This window comes from Copadichromis virginalis, linkage group LG8 (genome assembly GCF_057382275.1).
Source record: "Copadichromis virginalis isolate Kocher_CV1m ecotype Utaka linkage group LG8, C_Virginalis_male_GT1.1, whole genome shotgun sequence".
Classification (NCBI taxonomy): Eukaryota; Metazoa; Chordata; class Actinopteri; order Cichliformes; family Cichlidae; genus Copadichromis; species Copadichromis virginalis.
In genome coordinates, this window is record NC_140625.1 from 10,399,595 (window position 1) to 10,421,675 (window position 22,081).

Genomic DNA, 22,081 nt, shown 5'->3' on the forward strand with positions numbered 1-22,081 from the left:
CAATTAAAGCAAGTATCGTCAGTTTATCTAATCTGTTTATGAAAATAACATCCCCAGTATTTTAACATTTAGAGGATTAAGCCTGTGTATGGGATGCTACCTGAATGTGATAGTGATAGAAGCCTGTGTTATTTATGCATAAACATGCATGGCAGCTGCTTTTTAAATTGTTTTTTTCTTTAGGTCTCTTCGCAGTCTGCTGGATGGGGAGATGGAGCACTCAGCAGGCCTGAGGCAGGAAACCGATCTGCTGAAGAAGAAGCTGGCAGAACTGGAAGAGAGGCACTCAGCGAAGGTCCAGGCGCTGGCCAGGTAACACGTGATGACTGCGGACCATACGTTAATACGTAACATCTGCCTGCACAGTGGATGATTGAAACTGCACGTAGCAGGGGACTTATTCTATTAACGTTTAACAAGTTAATGCACTCTTAACAAATGAATGAGAGCAAAGAGTGCAGATTTAAAAATACTGCTTTTGATTTCAGGTGACAGTAAATTTAGATTATTGTGTGCGCCAAAGCATTTGCACGCTGACGTAAACAGACGATTTATTTGTTTTTGTCTACTGGTCAGAAAACTCATTTTTTACTCTTATTGACACTTTGGACCACAGGTTATTCAATTTGTTGACTTTCAGTCAGAAAATTGTTAATGGCACCTCTGATATAACAAATGAAGTCCCATTCGAAGCTTCCACACTATAACCCTTTGGGCACACAAAATAGTGGCAGAATATGATGTCAAATGATCTTCTGGTTTCACCTCTAGCAAGAAATTGTAACATTTATGATTTTCTGGCACATATTTACCCATACAGTAGTTTTAAATTTATATATTCTTGAGTCAATATATTTTGCGGGGAAAATGAGAAATAGGTGCAGTCATGGATTGAAAAGTGTGCGCACATGTATGGAAGAGGGGAAAAACAGTTTGCACAATTCTAATGAGTTTGAAAGTCAATACTTGTTAGGACCACCTTTTGTGCTTTAACACAGTCTGAACTCTGTCAGGCAGCTTTCTTGTCATTTCTTTAGGTAGTCTTGTGGAATTGTTCTCCAGGTTTCTTGAAGGACATTCAAAGCTCTTTGATGTTGGCTTTTGTTCTGTTCTCTGTCAGGACGATCCCACACTGCTTCAGTAATGTTGACTGATAATGTTCCAGTGTTTGTTTTTCTATCCAGGTATGCTTTCACTCCGTTGGCAGTGTGTTTGGAATCAGTGTCACGCTGAAAAATAAAACAATTTCTAATGGCACGCGTCACAGATGACAGATGGCATTGCATGGTGGCTCAAAATCTGACTGCATTTTTCTGCATTCATAATTCTGTCACTTTTAACAAAATCCCCAACACCACTGGCTGAAACGCGTCCCCAAACCATGACAGAGCCTCCACTATGCTTTACACATGGCTGTAGACACTGTTGTACCTCTCCTTCATACATTTTGAGTCCATAAAAGAATATTTTGAGTCCAGTTCTTGTGTAATTTTTCATACCTCAGCCTTTTTCTCCTGGTTTCCCCTCCTTAAGAATGGCTTCTTGACAGCCACCCTTCCACTGAGATCATTTCTGATGAGGCTTCAGGGCCATGTGTATCCCTCAGGTCCTGTGTCATGTTCAAATGGCCTCCACAGTCACCAGATCTCAATCCAGTCGTCTGGACTGAAACGAGAGATTCACATCATGGATGTGCAGCTGACAAATGTGCAGCAACTGTGTGATGCTATTATGTTATCAGCACCTTGCTAAATCTATGTCATGAAGAATTACGTCTGTTCTAAAAGCAAAAGGGCACCCAGCCCAGCGCCAGCAAAGTGCACCCAAACAAACATAAAAACACAAATGGTGTATGGATGATGTTGTGGTGGGAGGATTTGTCACACCAGTGTTTGAAAACACTTTTAAAATTCCAGAAATGGAGCTGCATGACATTTAAATATTTTCCTAAATCGCAGATACAGTCAGTGTTATCCCAATAATTGGCCATCTACGGTTCACTGAAAGTGGCCTCTATCACCTTGGCATGTGCCCAGAGTCCTCAGTCAAGCCCTGAGCCCTTTAAATAGATGACTAGTCATCCTGCAGCAGTCGAAACAGAAAGCCCCAGCAAGCAAGATTGTAGCCTCCCACAGTAAATCAATCCACTAGCTGGGATTGATTTGGTGACTCAAGTTAAGTGTGTGGAGACTGAATCTGATGGGTTTGTTGTTGGGAGCGGACAGGGCAGCAGCTGACTGAGCCGTTTAATATGTGATGATGTTCATATGGAGCACTTTAATGGGGTGGAAATGACACGAGGTAGAGAGGCAGTGAGAACAAGAGAGTACTGTGACCTACAGTTTGCATTTTCACACAATCAATCGCACTCAGACACATAAATCTGTTTCTGTAGTCTGCTGCTAAATCTCAAGTGCTGCTTTTCCTTCTCAGCCAAATCTGTCTCGATCAATAGCGGCTATAAATACCGTTGAAGGAGCAGCTAGCCGCTGAATGAGGGCTTGGAGCTGTCGGCATCATTCTGTGAAAGCGGCTACTGGCAACTGTTGCTATGTGCCCCACAATTCTTCATCATTACTGCGTTAATGGTGAATTGAGTCAGTTTTGACACTGAAATGGTAACATCTTAACACTCATAAGAACGACTGCTTTTCTTGTTGACCCGATGGAAGTGCTTTACTCCCGTTTAATTAATCGAGACATTGTTTAATCTGAGATTAATTTGAGAGGAATCACTTTGCTGCCTCTGGCACTGTGCAGGTTAACTTTTTATCTTTACCACCAGATGGTCCTGCTGTTTGAGGAAGTCATCTTATTTTAGAAATCTTCTGAACGATCCTTCTTACATAGTAGAGTGATACCCATACTAAAGGAAGTGTCTTATATACACAAAGCGTGTATGGATGCCTGCGTGTGTGTGAGCCTGGTCGTACATGGGGGTGGCGGAGGATGAGCAAGCCTCCATACATAGATTCCGGCTGACGTAGACTCAGGCAGAGGGGAGTGGGCTAAAACGAGCAGCTGCCCACTTTACCGACTTACTCACAGATCCATCCACATATAACACGAGAGTGTAAGACCCATACTCACACATTGTGACATTGCAACCCACAACTAGGGCTGCATTATGGCAAAAATGGTAATCACGATTATTTTCACTGAAATTGAGATCTCGATTATTTGACGATATTTATTTAACCCTTTAAGACCTACTATAGAACCAAGTCCGCCAGAGCTTATATTATTTTTTTACATGCTGTAGTGCCATTTGTGGGAGCATTTCAAGTTGCTAAATAACTGTTATAGCCCATATTTTAATAATATGTATGCATTAAGTCCATAGTAACTACATTAATTGCAAAAAAGTGCAATAAATTACAAAAAAAAATTGAAAATCGTTTTTGTTTTGTTTTTACATATATTTCTACTTGGAGAAATTTAAGAGGTTTATCCCTCAAAACTTTAAATACAAAAAAGTTGCAAAAAATAGTTTACAACAACAGGAAATTTATTTTGAGTGTCTTCATAGTTTTATCTTGGAGATACACCAATTTTTATATACTGCAGGAAAAACAAAAAAAAACAATCCTATGATGCAAATTTGCAAAGAAAACAGCAGGTGCATCAAAATAAACTATTTCCAGCAGTGCAATTCGAGCTCTAAGCATCCCAGCAACTATTCAGAAAAGTCAAACATGACCAGTGTAGGCTTTTAAGGCCTACAAGTAAAAAACTACATTTCCGCGAAAATGACGTCACGTCCGGTTTCGGCCAGGAAATGGCGGACATGCAACAGTTCGGGCTGACGACTTTTTCACTGTGGGAAGTGTTACGAACAGCTGATCGGATCGGCAAAGCGTGTTTCTGGAATATTACGTTTTTGTTCCTGCAAGCGCTTTTTATGCAATTTTTGCAAAGCTTTATGTGGAAGGAAACCGTGACCGAGGACAAGCTGATGGCATCAGATGTAAGTACAACTCCTCCGGTTTCATATGCAAAACAAATTATTGCGCTAGCTTACGTGGTTCAGGTTCTACAGGGATTTAAAAATAGTTACACAAAACGGAGCGTGCTGCTCTGACCGGCTTTAAAGGGTTAACAATGACTTTAAAAAATAATATAAAATAGTGTGCAACACCACTGAAGTTTTTTTTTACCTCTCTTTTCAACCAACAGCAGTCACTCTCCTCTCCAAATAACTTCTGCTTAGCTTTCCGAGCTTCCCTCGGGTCCTCTTAATCAGCGGTCTCCAACCTTTTTTGCGCCACGGACGGTTTATGCCCGACAATATTTTCACGGACCGGCCTTTAAGGTGTCGCGGATAAATGAGGGAGGGGCTAATAATCGGCTCAGTCATTTTTAATGATCGTTGAAAGCCCAGATCGTAATCGTGATTAAAATTCGATTAATTGAGCAGCCCTACCCACAACCCAAGCGCATATGTAATAGTCCTCTCTTGTGCTCCTGTACGCACACCAAGAATTTGCATTCTTTGTATTTCCATCACCTGTTGGATTTCCTATGAAGGAATATTGCACATGTAGCAAGTCAAATCTTAAATGTTTTGCTTCATATAAATTGGAGCTAATAGATAAAAGTCGTAGTTTTTGGTGTGACCGTCCAGTGAGTTTAGACTGATTCTTATAATTGGGTCCTTCAATATGAAATCAACATGGGCCTTATGCTCAACCTTCTCTTATTTGTGACAATTTTATGGTCCAAAAGTTGAATTTATATAACGAGTGCTGTGAAATTTCAGCTTCATATATCAAATATTTTTCAGGACACATTCTTTTTAGAAATATGGTCCATCGACCTACTGTCAGCACATTAAAATCTGAGGCAATATTTGAACATCAGTGTCTCAAAAACCATTAAAGGTAAAAGCCTGAAATTTTCACTGCTCTTTCTTATGATCAAAATGAATCAGGACCTGTAATTTGGGATGGATACATTAAAAAATCTCTGTGCATTGACTAGTTATATTTGAGTACACCTTAATAAAAAAGAAACTTCATACATCAAAAGACAACTAGTGACGAGTGCTAAATTTCATATAGTTATATTTCAAAAGAGTGTAAAAAGTTTTTTGCTAATTTGTACTCGAATGTGGGATTTTGCAATAGTGCTCGAGTTTTTACTTGACATTTTTAACTAGCCAATACTCAAGCATTTTTTAATGTATCTGTCCCAAATTACAGGTCCTGAATTATCTTCTTGATAAGAACGAAAGTAAAAGCTTCAGACTTTTATCTTCAGTAGCTACTGTGGCAAAAACAAACAAACAAAAAAGTCTGGAGGATCTGCACTTTGAAACTGGTTGCCCTTTCCTCTTACCATCTGGATGCCTCCTTGTTTTTGTTGTCACTTAAGATGATCCTCGTCATTATTACACCGTAAAATGAATTTGTTATCAATATGATGACTCCCTAATGGCAATGCATATTGGAATATTATTAATTAATACTGTGATTAATATTAATTTCTTCATTTCTAATGACACAAGGCATTAAGTCACCAGAAAGCTGTTGCTAAATAGCAATGTCCCACACCAATTGACCTTGCTCTAAATGTCTAACCCTCAAGCTCATTCCTCAGAGAATAGTGAGACAGACACACAGAAAATCTTTCCCCTCAACTATTTCTTGCCCCCCTCTTCATGCGACAGTTGGCAGAGCGGAAAGCAGGCCTCTCGCAGCAGGAAGACGGGAAGGTGGCCAGTCGAGTGGGCTCGGGCCAGCTAGCAGTTCCTCGTCACAGGGAGAGGGGGTGGTTGGACAGGCGGACACATACGTGCGCGCACACACTCGCATGCAAAAGAAACGAGAGCAGATGCCTTTTTCTTAGCTGGCAGAGCCGCCTTTCTCCAAGCAGTCTGGTACGGCTTTTCTAAAAAAATAAATAAATAAAATAAAATAAAGTGGCAGAGCAAGCGGCTGTGATGTTTGCCCGGTTTATTTGTTGGAGGTGTTTAGTCAGTTATGTCATTCTGCCCAAACGGAAGTTTTAACAACCCAGTCCTCCACCCCACAGCCATGCTGTGCCTCTGCGTGGATTTATCTATATGTTTAATGCATATATGTGCCTCTAGAAGTGTGTCAGGAGAGAGAATGTATGCTTTAAGGGCTTTTTATTTATGTTTTTTTAAAGATGGCAGTGCAGTAAATTGCACTCGGGAGCATTACCTAGCGACTGAGCTGCTGATCTCTGAAGGCGTCTTTGAACCTCTCATTCACTACTTCCAAACAGAGCCAGACTGTACCTGAAGAAGAGCCAATTTATGCTGTGTTTATTGCACATTAAGATGGCTTTAGACCATGGGATAATAAACGGAGGGATGTGGAAATGTAATACGAAAAAAATCACTTCAGGGCATCTATTCAGTTTAAGTAATTACTGTATGTAGTTTGAGTTTAAGCTTTCCTTTTCAGATAGTTTTTTTTGCTTGTACTCTAAGAGAAGATAAGAGCCCCCCCCCCCTCCTTTTTTTACTGGCTTTCTAACAGTGTCTTACAGTGTTTCCATTATATAAAACCCATTCTCAGACTTCACATTCTTTGCTTTCTTTTAAACAAAATATTCATAATTTCTTTATCTCTTAAGCACACACTGTTTTTTGCTCTTTCCCCACTCCCATTCACTTGCACATAAAATACTTTTCTAAATCTTTCTAAGCCACGTAGCTTTTCTTTTCCCCCGCTGTTTCCTTCACGCACAAAACAATCCTGCTTTTTTCTAAATCTTTTGCACGCACACGGTTTATCCTTCTCACTTATCTCGCACTGAGGAAGATGAGATGACTTCAACAGTTTTACTGCCCAGTGTAGTTAATAGGCTTATCCTCTAAGCAGACGTTTACACTAAATGTTTCTAGAGCAGACGTTTGCCCCTAATGAGAAAGCAGTGTGTGGCTGGTCCCATATCTGCTGGATGAAGGATGCAGTTTATTTAACAGAGATGCCGAGTCCTTAACTTTCAACACGCTAATTTATAACTTTAGCATCCCTCAAGGCAGACAACCCACTTCGAGTTTTAAATGAGTTTGAATGTGTCACGTTTACACGTCCTGCTCACCAGTAGAAGCACCAGATAATTTAATGGATCGCTCTCAGTTTTGGAATTGAGAAATTGTGCGGCGTTCCTCCCTTCTGGCTTTGTTGTTTAATTTTGTTCCGTATCCATTATTTAATTCTCGTCCTGTGGTTCTGAACATATCTGGCGCGCTGAACTGAGTTTGTTTTGATAGACTCACTGAAGGCATTGAGGAAGTTCCTGCAAACCAAAAGTCAACGAGTTCAGTCTTAGTGGGTATTTAAAATACAGTGTGTGGTTGCTGCCCTGCATGGAAGGATCAAGCTGAGGGGGCGCAACACTTAGAAACAACCTGAAATAAACCAGTAAAAATGTAAAAGTATTTGCAAAAACAGAGGAGCTGTGTGTTAAGCAGGTGGATTATTTTTTATTGCATGTGGGAGGCTGAGCTGTGGTACGACCTGAGGGAAGCTGCTCCACTGCAGACACAATACTGGACACCTAGGGTGTTTATCACACCTCCAGGCTGTGTTTTATTCCTCTGCCCTGAAATTGGATTTGAAAATACTCAGTTGAAAACAGTTCAGTTATTGGGGCTTTGGTCAGAATCATCCTCACGCTGACAGCTGCTGTGTTATCGAGTGCTTGGGTACGTTCCCCTAAATTCCCCACCAGGCCACTTATATTATCTTATATGTTACCGTGCTAAAGACATGCTCAGCTCTTAATGGAGGGAGTTGTACACATTGTTCAGTGTACTTTGCAAAGTTCGCTCAAGTTGAATTAATCAGCAATTCGAATCAGTCCCCAAAACCTGAGCCAAATAATTCCAAGCTTGATGCACTTGATTACCAACAATTCCTTGTCAGCGGAGAGCACAGCTGAGGTTGACAGATGCAGTGTATTTACCAAGGTGACATTTTATCCCGTTGAAAGATTGTTTGTTTTTCCCGGCCCAGGCATTGTTTTCCAAAAGCAAGCACATTACACGGGCACAAAGTGTTTTACTTATATCAGAGTGATCAATAATTCAGCAAAATGTGTTCATTATCGTGCTGTTGTAACCTGAGAAAGGAATTCAATTTCAAGCGCGCTAAGTATTGTTTGTTCAAAGAATCGTTTATTCAGAGCAGACAAATCTTGCCGAATGATTTTTCGGAACGGCTGTTCGAGAACAAACAAAACTGTGTGTGTGTGTGTTTCTTTTTATTTATTTTATTCTTGAATAGCTGACAGGAATCTGGTTATTATTTTCTATTGACAGCTTGCAATAACAACTGTTGAAACGATTGTGAGTGCATAATAATTTAAATGGTATAAAAAAAGCAGAATGACGGTGGAGATTTGAAAAGGCTCACAGTAGATGACAGGCAGCGACGGCACCTGCTGAAGATAGTCAAGGCTTGAAATCAATACTTAGTCAGTTTGGATTTTTTTCTTTGGGAAAATAATTCCCCAGTATTATGTTTTATATAACACCAATAATAATAATGCAACGAGTAATAAATGGTAAATGGTCTGTATTTGTATAGCGCTTTACTAGTCCCTAAGGACCCCAAAGCACTTTACACATCCAGTCATCCACATGTTCACACACTGGTGATGGCAAGCTACATTGTAGCCACAGCCACCCTGGGGCGCACTGACAGAGGCGAGGCTGCCGAACACTGGTGCCACCGGGCCCTCTGACCACCACCAGTAGGCAACGGGTGAAGTGTCTCGCCCAAGGACACAACGACCGAGACTGTCCAAGCCGGGGCTCGAACCGGCAACCTTCAGATTACAAGGCGAACTCCCAACTCTTGAGCCACGATCGCCCATAAGAGCAACATTTAATGTAGTCATAAGAAAGCAAGAGAGCAAGCAGCCTGATTAACCTTTGTTACTACACCTGTATTACATACCTGGCAGAAAAGCACAGGTGTATTTAATAACGGTAACGAGGCTCCTGCTAAACACTCACGCTTTGTGCTCTGTTGTCGTCATCGACTCCTCTGGGTAAGAGCTAATTTTTTACCTGCTAAATTCTTCACTGCTGAGTCCGATGGGCTTTGTCTGTCTGCTGTTTGGTGCCTGTCTGATTACATTTTACATGACCGAGAAGCTAAAACTTTTTTTTTCTCTTGTGGTATTTTTGGCAACAACAACAAAAAAGAAAAACCTGGATAAATTCTTTGTTAGAAAACATGCAAACTGGCATCTAATTATAAAACACCTATTGGAAAAAAAATATTAATATTTATACAGTTATTTAGTTTTCTGTAGTCTATTAGATGGGTGTTATTACGGTGGCCCTGAGAGGTCAAACGCACTGCAACTTAAAAAAAACAAAACAAAAACAAAAAGCTTTAAAAGCGCAAAATACAAAACTAAACAAAATGGAAATGGTACAAAAAATGTTGCAAAAACTCACAAAAAGTGTGTTTTTTAAATAAGAAGTGTTTTGGGGGAGACAACAACATGACGGATCAGCTGTGGAACACATGCTAATAGCAAACTTGTATCTGTAGTATAATATGAATCATGCGGTTAAAATCAACATTACCTGCACAGCACCGACGAATCGTCTGCTTCTTTAAAGTGTCCCAGTGGAGTCCTTCACGTTTTGGTTTCTGTCACTTCTCATTATCTGTTCTGGTGATTTCTTTAACTTGCAGTGCATTTGACCTCTCAGAGCCACGGTATATGATTTATAGTTTTTCAAATGTAATTGAATAAAATTACAGTGACATAAGTAGTAAATGGGCCCCAGTGATGTGGGGCTTTTCTTCACTTATTCACCACTTCTATGTCGATAAACTTAACTTAGGGTTTCCTGAGTAAACATTTAAAAAAGAACAAAGAAAAGAACCGTTTTCTTGTCGCTTCCAGATAGTGACACTGGTTAAACTCTATTATGAATTTCTCGTTGTTTGGCAAGCTCTGTGATTAGGGCTTTTTTATAAAGTGGCCATGTCTTTTTGTAAGTCAATACTGCAATCTCATCTGCAGTCCATTAGCTTGTATACTTAACTGCTTCTGAAGGCCACAGCTAATTTTTAAGGACCATGACTTCCTGCTCCATTCGTGGGTTATTATTTATAAAAAAACAAACAAAAAAGTTTGAGCAAATTTAATTTCTCTTTTCCTGTAAACTCAGACTGTTCACCTACATGCAATCAAAGCCTGCAGCATGATTGATCAATAGATGACAAGCCGGAAAGCTTCCACCCCTGGCCTGCGGATGTGCAGATATCTTATTATAGAGATAACATTATCTCTTACGTGGAGCCGGGTTTCAGGAAGTTTCCCCGGAGGTCCCTCTTTTGTTGGTTGTGAATGAGGGCTGATAAGCAGGGCACCAAACATCACCCGTGGAGAATGAGGGTTTGGGTGGCGGTGTGGGGGCGCGACGGCGGTGCAAGACAAAGACTGTTAGATGTAACTGCCAAGGGCATAAAGCCGCACTTCCAGTTCTGATTGATTTCTTCCCCAAAGTCGACGATGCTCAGCCGGCTACGGCTTGTAAGGAGACTGCGTCTGTCTCTCAGTCCCTTTCTTTGTCACCGCGTCTTTGTGCCTGTGTCCTCGGTCACAGTACAACATGTGCGTTTACATTTTCAAGGGCTCTTAAGATGCATCTCCGAACTATCAGAGGCCCTGATATACCTATAAGTAGTGTTCCGGTTTATCCAACTGGTGCTGAATCTGTGTGGGATAGTCAAGCAGTATGATTACATGTGCCTGTAATTTAGAAACAGCTGAAGTGGTTTCTTTTCTCCAGGTAACAGTGGATTCTCGCCAAATTTACAAGTAACTGCGTTTCTAAAAGATGGCACAAAGCTTGCAGTGCAGTTGTTTGAGGGAATTGTAAGTTATAACAATTGTGAAGGGTGGGAAAAGTAGGTCTCTTTATTTGTTGGGGTCTCACTGTTTTGGGGAGGTTTGAAAAGGCCATGCCTAGCTTTACTAGCTTTACTACAGTGCACTGATCTGACCCTGTATTTGGCCTCGTGTTTTCTTCTCAGGCATCTTCTATTTCAGTCTGTAGAGAGGCCTCAAGGCCAGCCTGACTTCTTCCTCATTTGGGAGATAGTAAAGCACCTAACTGTATTGCTTTGTCTGGATAGAGAGTAAACCTAGAAGAAGAAACAAAAAATTCAGAACTGAGATTCATGAGCTCGAGACACACGATCTCTTTTCTCTTTTACATCAAGTACCTTTGCAGTAATTAGTCTGATAATTTTTTAATTTGCTCCAGAATGATCATTTCTGCATGAGTGAAAAGATTTCCATATGATTGCATTCAAATCACGCCATGCAGAGTCAGACTGGAGCTAAAGCCAAGACGATCCATCAGATATTTGAATGAGAACATTAGAAGTTTATTAAATTCATCTACATTTGCATTGTGAGGAAGAGCTCATATTGAAACGCTAAGGGACATTTCCCACCAAATTATTGTCACACTATTGGAAGCGCACATTATCTAAAATATCACTATACGCTGTATCATTAATGTTTCCCTTAATGGGAACTAAAGGGCCCAGCTCGAAACAGAGGAAAAAACAATTTCTAGAAACTTTGTCAGAGAACCTTCCGGTCATACGCAGTATATTTTTGCACTTATATTGCCATCCTAGCTCTCCATTAATCAGTACATTATCTTTAAGTGTCCTTACTTAATGACACTAAGGATATTTGGCATTGAAAACGACCTGCATACAATGCGTTGTAGCTATAACCTTCTTGTTTTAGCCCTCTGTTTTCTTCTGTTTAAGCTTTGTGTGTCTGTTTGTGCAGGGAGAATGAGGTCCTGAAGGTCCAGCTGAAGAAATATGTGGGGGCGGTACAGATGCTGAAGAGAGAAGGAAGCCAAGGCAATGACGGTAAAATGCAAACACACACACACACGTGTGCGCGCTCTCTCCGTGCATCATTATGAGCTGAAATTAGATTTCGTTATCAGCGTCCCAGTCCATCAATTTTGCTCTCAAACAGCAGCGCACATGGATGCAAACAGCGAAAAATAAGGTCATCGGTTTTCTTTCATATGCCAGATCAGTTCTGGTGCTTTTCTCAGGGGCTCTGATGACTACCCTCTATTTTTACAGTACGAGACCCTGTCAGACAGAGAGAGCTGGTTTCCCTCTGTCCTGCTCACTTTCATTTATCCAGAGTTTTAGTTTTTGAAAAGATTCGATATCTCTGACTTTGTTTTTGTGTTGCAGAGGGATGTTAGCGAGGCTTTGTGTGAAAACTAGCAAGATAAGCCTCTGTTGTGTCAAATGCAAATAAAATGAACACTGCAGATAACAGAGGGCCATATATTAGGTCAATTGCAATCTATGGGACAAAATGGGGAGTGGTTATCTTTAAAACCCAGAGGGTTCATTGAGGTTTTTGTGCTTTTGTTCGGTGCATCTTTTCCCTATTAAATTCATGTTTTATGATGTTTTTCTTAACAGTAACCCTTCTAATAATGCACTACAGCGTCTACGCTACACTATCACCAACACGAAACCTGAGCCTAGATGAATATTATCTTTATTTTGAGGAAAATTCAATTTGTATTAAAATGTGGGTCTTTTTAATTATTTATATCAGTGATAAAACATGTCAGCATCCGCACTATAAAGTCCAATGACCAGATGGACAGTTAGGCCCAACGATACACGGAAAGGTCAAAGTTTGTGTGTGAGCAATGATGTAATCATGGGTGATAAATCAGCCATAGTGTGCCTCAGCCTCAGCACCTTGAATAAAACATAAAAAGGCTTAACTTTGCATTATATTTAATTAACATTGAGGCTATCATATGACTTTTAAAACTGGAGGTTATTAACTAGTTAAAGGTCGTCTGTCCTTAGCAATAATAAACTGTTTGATTCATGAATATGTTGAATCTGCCTTTTATTCTGTGAACTGTAGACACTTGAAACTGGAAAAAAAAGGGTGGCCTTCAGACTAAAACGTGTGGCCTTCCACCGAAAGCAACACATTTCAAAGGGGCAGCTTTTACTTTGAAGGTGAACTTTGTCCTTTTGTTTGTGTCAGAGTTTCATTGCAGGTTTGCAAACTCCTCCATGCAAACTATGGGCGACCATGGAAACCTGCTAGCAGCCAAAGAAATTGCAAAGAGGTTTTTGGCGCTGCACCGTATACCTCTTTGAAACCAATTTGACTTCGCATTAGCAAGGAACCACCAGCACCCGCTCGCCATCCAGTCACAAAATAAACACAGACTGAGGCAATCATTGTATATTGCATATTTAAACTTTGGACTATACAATTTTTGTGCAAATTGGAGCAGTAAATATTCTAAAATATTTGACTCAGGTCTCTAAAATAAAATATATGAACATGTTTAACAACATTATTTTCTAAGTTATATTCTCTCCGGTCCGCTCACAGTCCAAAGACATGCACTTAGTGGGGGTAGGTTAATTGGAAAATTGCCCATAGGTGTGAATGCAGGAGTGGATGTGAGTACGAATGGTTGTCTGAGTCTATGTGTTAGCCCTGTGATGGACTGGTGACTTGCTCAGGGTGTGCACCGCCTCTCGCCATATGACATCTGGAATAGGCTCCAGCCCCCCGCGACCCTGATAAAGGAAGTGGAAGCGAATGGGATACACTGATATTTTTTGTGTGTTTCAACTTGTCATATTTGTTCAATCCAGCATGAAATTTAAATAAAAATGGCATCTTTTCATTTTTGTGACTAATCCCACGATAGTGTTCTACATGCTTTTGTTTACTGTAGTGTATAATTCTGCTATTTATCATGTAGAAATTGTCACTAGTTGCCTGTTTTTAGTTAGCTTGTACTCAAATATGGGACTTTGTGGGCATGCTGGCCTTTTAGTTTTATTTTAAGTTATGAGTACTCAGGCAGATACATTTTTGATTTGTCTGTTCCAAATTACAGAGCCCGTTTCATTTTTAAGGTACGAAACAGCAGCGAAAATTTTCAGGCTTTTATCTCTGATAGTCTTTGAGATATTCATGTTCAAACATTGCCTCAGATTTCAGTGTGTGAATAAAATGCCTGAAAGTCGGTCGATAAATCACTTAAAAGAAATGGATCTTGAAAACTATTTGAAATATGAAGCTAAAATTTCACAGCACTCGTGTTCAGGCTTTGCACCATAAGTTTTTCATCTAATGTTCTAAATATTGGCTGGTTTTGGATGGAATGACCCCTGCATGAAACTGCATTTAGTTTTTCTTGTCATGCAGTTTTAATCTCAATTGCAATAAAAAAAAAAAATCTGATGGTTTTTAAAAACTTGTTTTATATTAATTACCAAAAAGATGCTTCTATTCAGAAGAATTGAACTGATGATCACTGAGAGTCTGCGGTTGTTAAGCAGGCACAGACCTGTGCGAGTTCGGCCTACAACAGAGTCATGTTTAAAACATCACAACAGTTCACATTTCATCTTTCTGGTTCCTGCAATTACTGTGTTCAGCCTGTGAAACACGGCCGCCTGAGCGGCTGACACTGGAGACCATGGCGGGGAGGAACCGTACGATGAGAGATGATTGGAAAGAGCGATGGTGATTTTCTCACGCGTGTGCGTTATCAGGAAATAGCCCTCACCCGCTGCAGTTTCTCAATCAAAAATTTCCTCCTCACTTTGTGGCTTCCTCTTGTTTCTTTTGCACTCTTCTTGTTTTGCCGCCACTCATTACCTTACCTGCTCGTGTTGACTTTTCAGTTTCTTGTCGTTTGTACCATTTCTCTCTCCTCTCCACCCATCCACACTCCCGCTCGCTCCATTCACACCACCGTCGTCCCGACAGGCATAGTAATTCCCCCTCCGCAGCGGCGTCTAAATGATTTCATCCTCCCTTGCCTCTGTCTTCTCCTGCTAATGATGCGCCTCGTTCCATCGTGCTTTGATGTCGACTACCAGAGCCTGCCGTTGTGTGTTGGGAATGAAGGAGGCAAAATAACGTGCGAGGAGTTTAAGGGGAGCAGAAAATCACGGCTGCTGGGGGGGTTTCAATTGATACACAAGCACCCCCTTTTTTATGAGCTGTCAGCATGTTTCCCCCTGATCAGTGTGCTGCGTTTTTGAAACCCCTCCTGTCTAATGATAGCGAAGCAGACTTGATCTCTCAAATGCTCCTCAGGCGCTGTCAGACCCACTGACATCCCACAAAAGATGGTTTTCCTTTCCTTCTGTTTCAGAGAAGCGATAATTGTTGTTTCCATGTGTGATGCTGTGTGTCCCTGTTTGTTTGGGGGGATATCCCCACACCACTTATACTTGGATATGAAGGAGCAGTGCGATTTTATTACAGAGTGTTGATTGCAAATCATTTCACATGCATGAATGCTGTTTGAATATATGCATATGTTGCATAAGTGGTAGATATACTAGACATACTTGTGCACAAGAGAAAAAGCTCCTGTTTTAATTCGTCACTGACTTATGTTATGTTGGGTTTACTTCCTGCTTTCATTTCATTCCCACTTTTTTGTAAGGATAGTCTGACCTTTCTCCTTGTTTTTCCCTTTGCTTCAGTGTTTTGTGGTGGAAGTAGAGCTGGGCGATATAACGATATGTATCGCGATATAACTTTTACTCGATAGAGAAATTAAGCTATCGCGATAGACCTCGCAGCGTCACGTTGCGTGACTTGTTACGTACAGCACAAGTGCCAAGCCGCACGTGTGTTTGTTTGGGAAGCAGCCAGCGGGTAATGGAGCCAGCGCGTAATGGAGGAAATGAGTGTGCCGACTAGAAAAATCAACCGAGCGTGACCGAAGAGAAAACAGATGATGGTTCCAATGCCGGAGAGATTGTCGAACGGAAGAGCCATAGAAGTTCCGTAGTGTGAAGGTATTTCGGCTATTTCAAGTCTGACAAAAAACAGAGTAGCGTGCACTGTAAATTGTGCCGAAAGCAAGTCTGGAAATACAATAAACTGGTGCATGCGTCACACTGTGCGCCACGTTATTGTTTCGGTGAAATGAATTTCTACAATACTGTTAATTCTACTCTCTGCAGTGTTTAAATGCTTACATATACACACAGTTACTGTCCCTCCACACATACGACTCAGTTCTGCTTCTATGCCCCAGCTTTGTTTACTTTTTCCCACCGAGGCTTCTAGACTTCTGATTGGCCAACATTTCGGTACGGTTAGGAATCTAACGCCACCTGCTGCTTTGGCATGTTCATAGCAGCGTTTTCCTTCATTTCTGCCTTTATGTGTGGACGGGATTATTTTTTAAAACGGAAAATCTCCGTTTTCAAAAACACCCGTGTACGTGTGGACGTAGCCTCAGTCTCTGACTGGAAGCGCTAATTCGTCATTCGGCTTTTGTCAGACTAAAGTAACTGTTAAAACTGTTTGAAAAGCTAAGCTATACAACAAGGAGAGATTGAGAATTTCCTTTTAGTTCTCAGTTTATTTGATATTGACAAAAGTTAGTCAGTTTTGTCTGTTCTTCTGTAAAACAAACTAAGATTTATTTTTAGAATTAATATTTTGTTTCTAAGTGGAATTGACAATTTAGTCTGTTTCGTTTGTTCTATTTTGAAACTTAAACGCTTTAGCGGCTGCCTTTTGTGTAGTTTGCAATATTTGCCTTTATTTATCTGAAAAAGTCTCATGTTCCTTAAGTACATCTACCCTGTTGAACTTATTATGGGAAATAAATATTTAAATAAAAACAAGCTGCTGATTATTTCACATTTTACTTGTGAGCAACGGCACATTTAAATCTTACAAATATAGTTATTTGGCTTATATCGTGATAGATATCGTTATCGCCTGAAATGAAAAAAACATATCGCGATATGAATAAATCTCATATCGCCCAGCTCTAGGTGGAAGTTTTCCTTTGGTTAGTTTTTGTCATTCTGTGGACGTTACTTGCAGGATTTGGGGCTTGATGAGGTTCACTTCTGGTTTATCCCTGGAGAACATGGTTTACTACTAACATTATCGGGTTCATCACCATTTGTAGTGATGCTGAACCTCTCTAACATGTGTCAAAGAGGTTGTGTTTCCGTAACAGCTCTATAAATGTATAAAAATACAGTCTAATGACCAATCACTACCATTCATTCCTGGAAGTTCTCCCAGTGAACGAACATTTGAGGTCTAAATCTATTTCTCGCGGGCGTTACGCAGGTGAGGGAAAAGAGGGGGGGAAAAAACCCTTTCCCTGACGAGCATCAATGAGAGATTTAGATTCTCAGCGGAGGGAGATTTACTTCTTTATTTATTTTTACTGCCAGCATCAAACAATTTCAAACCTTTTCATTGATCTCTGGGCTACGGCAGCATAATCCTAAAATGGAGAGCACTAAAGTCTCCTACTTTTTGACTTTGAATTAAAAGTCCAAGTTAAACCTTTTTACTGATTTTAGTAAAAGGTTTTTATTTGTTCAGAACATTTTTGAAGATTACCAGCTGAAAGAATAAGTCAGAAAGTGTGACAAAAGCTATAAGAATACGTTGACCTACAGTAAACATTCATTTAATGGCCCAAACACCTTCTAGCGCCCTGGTCTCCGGGTCTTGAATATCTCTTGTGCAGAGATGTTGCAGGTTGATGTCTTGCAGTGATTTTCAAATAATATATTTACAGTAGTGAGATTGAAAGCTAGTTTTTGCTTTGGCTTTAAGACATTTGTAAGATATGCAAAAACCCCAAATTCATTCTTTCAGTTTTAGCGTCACCCTCTTGAATCACTGTAACGTATCTGAATCTGACCTGCGTGAATATAGAGATCCAAAATGAAAGGGAAAGGGATTAGTCAGATTGGATCTGAATAGAGTCAGGGATAAAAGGACCTGCTTGAAAGTGAAGCCAACCAAACGGAGAGATGCCGCTGGCGACGGTTATGATGCCATACACACTTTAAGCTAAGGGCAAGTATATTCGGATCCTCTGAGGGTAATCTAATACCCAGACCAATACAGTGGGGCGCTACACAACCCCATTAAACTGACCCAATTACAATCTATTTGTTTGTGGCCTTACTTGGGGAATGTGATGCATCTAGGTTACTCAGAACTGATTTGACTCGAGCATATCTAGTTTGGTTTTGAGTACATTTGTTCTGAATTTCTGTGCTACAGGCACCAAGCAGTGCAGTGACCTGTGTCGTGGAACATATCAGGATCAGAATCATTTTATTGTCATTGTGGCAAACGCACAACAAAATGCCAAAAATACTGTAATGCACACTGACATATCTCATAAACTATTGTCAAGCTAGTCTTTATTAAAGCATGTGGCTCTTCTCTCCAACTATACAGGTGACTTCAAAAAGAAAGCTCTGGTGGTGGCAGTCTGTTCTTAACTGTAGTGAGCGGGTGAAAAATAGTGAGTTAATGCTGGCACTGTGATGGATTGCTGTGGTGTGAAGTCACATGATGAAATCAGGGGCTTGACTGAATTACTAAAACTTTACATTTCCCGGAACATGGATGCTTTCTCACTTGACGTGCGATATTGTTTCATTGTCCCAGGTGGAGGTTTTATGCCTGGTCGACTCGCTGATGTTTGACTGACTCCTTTACCTGAGGGAACGGCCTCTCCGAGGGGGGCAGTAAATGAATCTGGGCAGATGTGGGGATTCTGGGAGTTTCAGCACCACTAAGATAACTGATGGTCCCCTGTGGGCCGGTGAAACTGGCTGATTTCATTTATTAAGGAAAAAAAGCTATTCAAGCCTACCTGGCTCTATGTGGGAAAAATAATTGCCAGTTAAACCTAATAACTGGCTGTACCACCTTTGGCAGCAAGAACTGGAATTTTGACCCACTCTTCTTTGAAGATTTTTTTTAAAATTCAGCCACACTGGAGGGTTTTTGAGCCATTCTAAGGTCGCGCTGAAGCATCATACTTGTCTGCTTATCTCATTGTCTTTCTGCATAACTCAAGTGTGCTTAAGCTTTAGGACATGAACCGATATCCAGATATTCTTCTTCAGGATTTCCTGGTAGAAATCATGGAACTGCTATGTTAGGTTTATGCCGGACGTATTGGGACTTATAAACGTGAAGGGGTTACCTTCTTTAGCTCTCTTTAAGCCAGCTCTTTTCTGATTGGCTGGCTAGTCTTAACAGTTGGTAGGTGAAGCTTGGTGCAAGAGGTGTGTCTTCAAGATTATTGAACCCTGACAAACCATCCTACTTTGGCAAAACGTCCCACCGTAAGTAGTTTATGCACATTTCTGCTGTCACAGAGAAATTCCAGCACAAATTTAAGTAGGTATGACGGTTTGCCGCTTAACTTTGCCCATCAGAGTATGTTTCTAGCTCATATTCTCAAAGGTAGGACGGTTTGGCACTTAATTTTACCCGTCAGAGTATGTTTGTAGCCCATATTCTCAAAGGTAGGAGGGTTCGCCAGTTAATTTTGTGTTGTGCGCATGCATAGAAACAACGGGTAGGATGGTTTGTCGGGTAGGATGGATTCCCAGAGCACCGACTTGCCGATCTATTTGCAGGTATAGCAGACAATAAATGAAAATTTAAAAAGTAGAGACCAGATGGGAGAACACGCTTTTTATTCATGACAAAGTTTGACATAAGAATATATAGAATACAATAAAATACATATAATAGTATACACATGACAGAAACAAAAGTAAAGCACAATGAGTCCCTTCATGATTCAAAAATATTTACAGTGTGACTCCTACAATCCTCCAGCCCACCTCTGCAACTGCAATATAATGATTCCTACTTTTCTACAGCCCGTTCTGTCCAATCCCCTACACCTCCTCATTTTTGACTTCTTTTTTTTTTCATTTTTGCATGTCAGCTGTGTTTTCCGTCCACGAATTTTACACGGATGGCATCCCGGCACTTTGATTCATTCTACGTTTTGCCTGTCTCTGCGTACGTGTTTAATTCGCCCATAAATAAACCCACCGTGGACAGCAGCTTATTCATCTCCAATAAGGAAATGGATTACATGGCCATTTAAAACCCAATAAGCTTCCCTTGCTGTGCCTTGCTCCCTTCTCCTTCCTCTGACAGCCAGCAGCCTAATGAGTGAATGAGAGGCATTTGTCACTGCTGCCTGGCCTAATAGGAGTGTGTAACTTATTCATTACACACATAGATCTGCATTCGCTGGCCCTGTGTGTGCTACACTTTGCCCTTGTAGGGCCCCGGGGAGGTCGGTCATCTTGCTGAGAGCTGTCAGCCGTGTGTGTGTGTGTGTGTGTGTGTGTGTGTGTGTGTGTGCCCTGTGCTTTTGTTTGTCTGCATAAACCTGCCTTCTGTATGCATAAAAGTGTGAAGCCGTGCCAGTACAAACTTTTTGATTTGTGTGTGTGTGTTAATATGGAGGTGGACCTTGATTAGTTGTTAACAAATAAGCTGCTGAGTGTGTTTGGGGGGGTTAATGTGTGGAAAGCAGGTCACAGTGACAAGAGGGGAGTCATAATTTGAAAATTTGTGTTTAGCTATGTGTTTTTTGTGCATATGTGTGCACATTTACATAATATACTCTCGTATTTGTGCTAATTGTCTTTTCGAGTATCATATCCCCCCGTGTGAGTGTAGGTGAGACGTGGTGTATACGGACGTTAGTGTGAGGAGACTAAATTAAACTGTGCATTAGCGGCTGTAGGTGGATATGAAACTGTTGTAACTGGTGTGGTTTATGTTATAAAGTTATTTGCGTCCCTGTAGGCCCACCGTAAAAAGCGCAAATGATGAGTCATTCTCTATGTGAATTGAACTTAATTGTGCCCACACGTACAGCCGGAGCTTCAGATCATCAGAAGAGAAGCCAGGCGGCAGCTCGCATTGTTTAGCCTTTTAGGTCTTCATCCAACAGCTTGGGCATGTTTACTGTCTCAGAGGTGTGAGGGACTTTCATTTATTCAGCAGAGGGTGGTCTGTTTGTATGTGTGTATATGACAATGGATTTAACACACTGCTTATTTACCTGGCACGAGAGAGGTGACATTGCGTATTGTTTGTCACAGGTGGGGCCAGGTGGTCAACGTCGGAGTGAGTGCGGCACCTTTGTGCGCGCGCGTATAGATTTATGCGTCGGCAGCGTCATATCTCGCAGGCGATTCCATGTGGGCGCAGCAGGGGTGTGTGACAGATTTCATCACCTGGACGGATCGGTGTTAATGAACATTTTAATCATCTCGCGGAGTGCCAGAGCCTGCTGGGTGTCATCATCCGCCTTTCCCAAAGATAAATATGGAAGGGCGCTGCTGAAGTGGGAAAGCACTCCAGCGGGGTGTGGATTCCCATCGGAGACGTTTTTTGGCTTTCAGGCAACCAAATCGAAGCGTTTGTTGGAGCGTTTGCCATTTTGTTGCAAGATTTGATAACCCAAACATTTCTGTGTTTGGTTGTGTTCGCTGCAAGCTGTTAAAATGTCACAAAACAAATAGATAAACATGATTTTCACACACCAGTTAAATGTTATTCGGCTGTTCTGAGCAGTTCCCAAATTCTTTTTAAAAAATGCATGAAACCACAGCCTTCTAGCTTTTAGTGGGGAAAAAAATGTTTTTACACTTAACTCAGACTCAGGTGAGCAATGAAAATATGTACTCAGGTACTTTCATTGCTAGCTCTAATAGTCATTTTTTGATTGTTGTACTGTTGTGTTACATTACTAAATTGTTGGGTTCTCATATAGTGCTTTTCTACTCATTCTAAGCACTCAAAGTGCCTTATACAGCTTGCCTCATTCACACCGATTCATACAAGAATCATGCTTTTAAGTGCTTTCTAGCATTTAAACACACTTATACTGATGGATACATTGGAGAGCAACTTGGGGTTATATTTGACTGCAGCAGCCAGAGATTAAACCACCAGCCTTCCGATTAGTAGCTGACCTACAACAGCTAAGTGCTGCTCAGTGTTCAGTACAGTTTCTACACACATGCATTCACACCAAGATGCTGCACATGGACAGCAAGAGCACGCGGCATGTTTGAGGAGTCACAGAACTAAATATAAATACAGGAACATTAAGAATAAGTGGGTAAACAAAATGGTCAGTGATAACCACCAAGGTTCAACAACCCAAGAAAAGAGCAGCGCCTTAAAG

At 40.9% G+C, this 22,081-nt stretch overlaps 1 protein-coding gene across 1 annotated transcript in view; it reads left to right on the forward strand.

Moving 5' to 3' along the window:
- The window catches only part of snx29 (sorting nexin 29), a 143,548-nt gene that overhangs the window by 19,213 nt on the left and 102,254 nt on the right, over positions 1-22,081 (forward strand). Inside the window, exons 13-14 of the mRNA XM_085465703.1 lie at positions 184-312; positions 11,815-11,900. Coding sequence (XP_085321829.1) covers positions 184-312; positions 11,815-11,900 — 215 coding nt within the window. The remainder of the gene's footprint in view (positions 1-183; positions 313-11,814; positions 11,901-22,081) is intronic.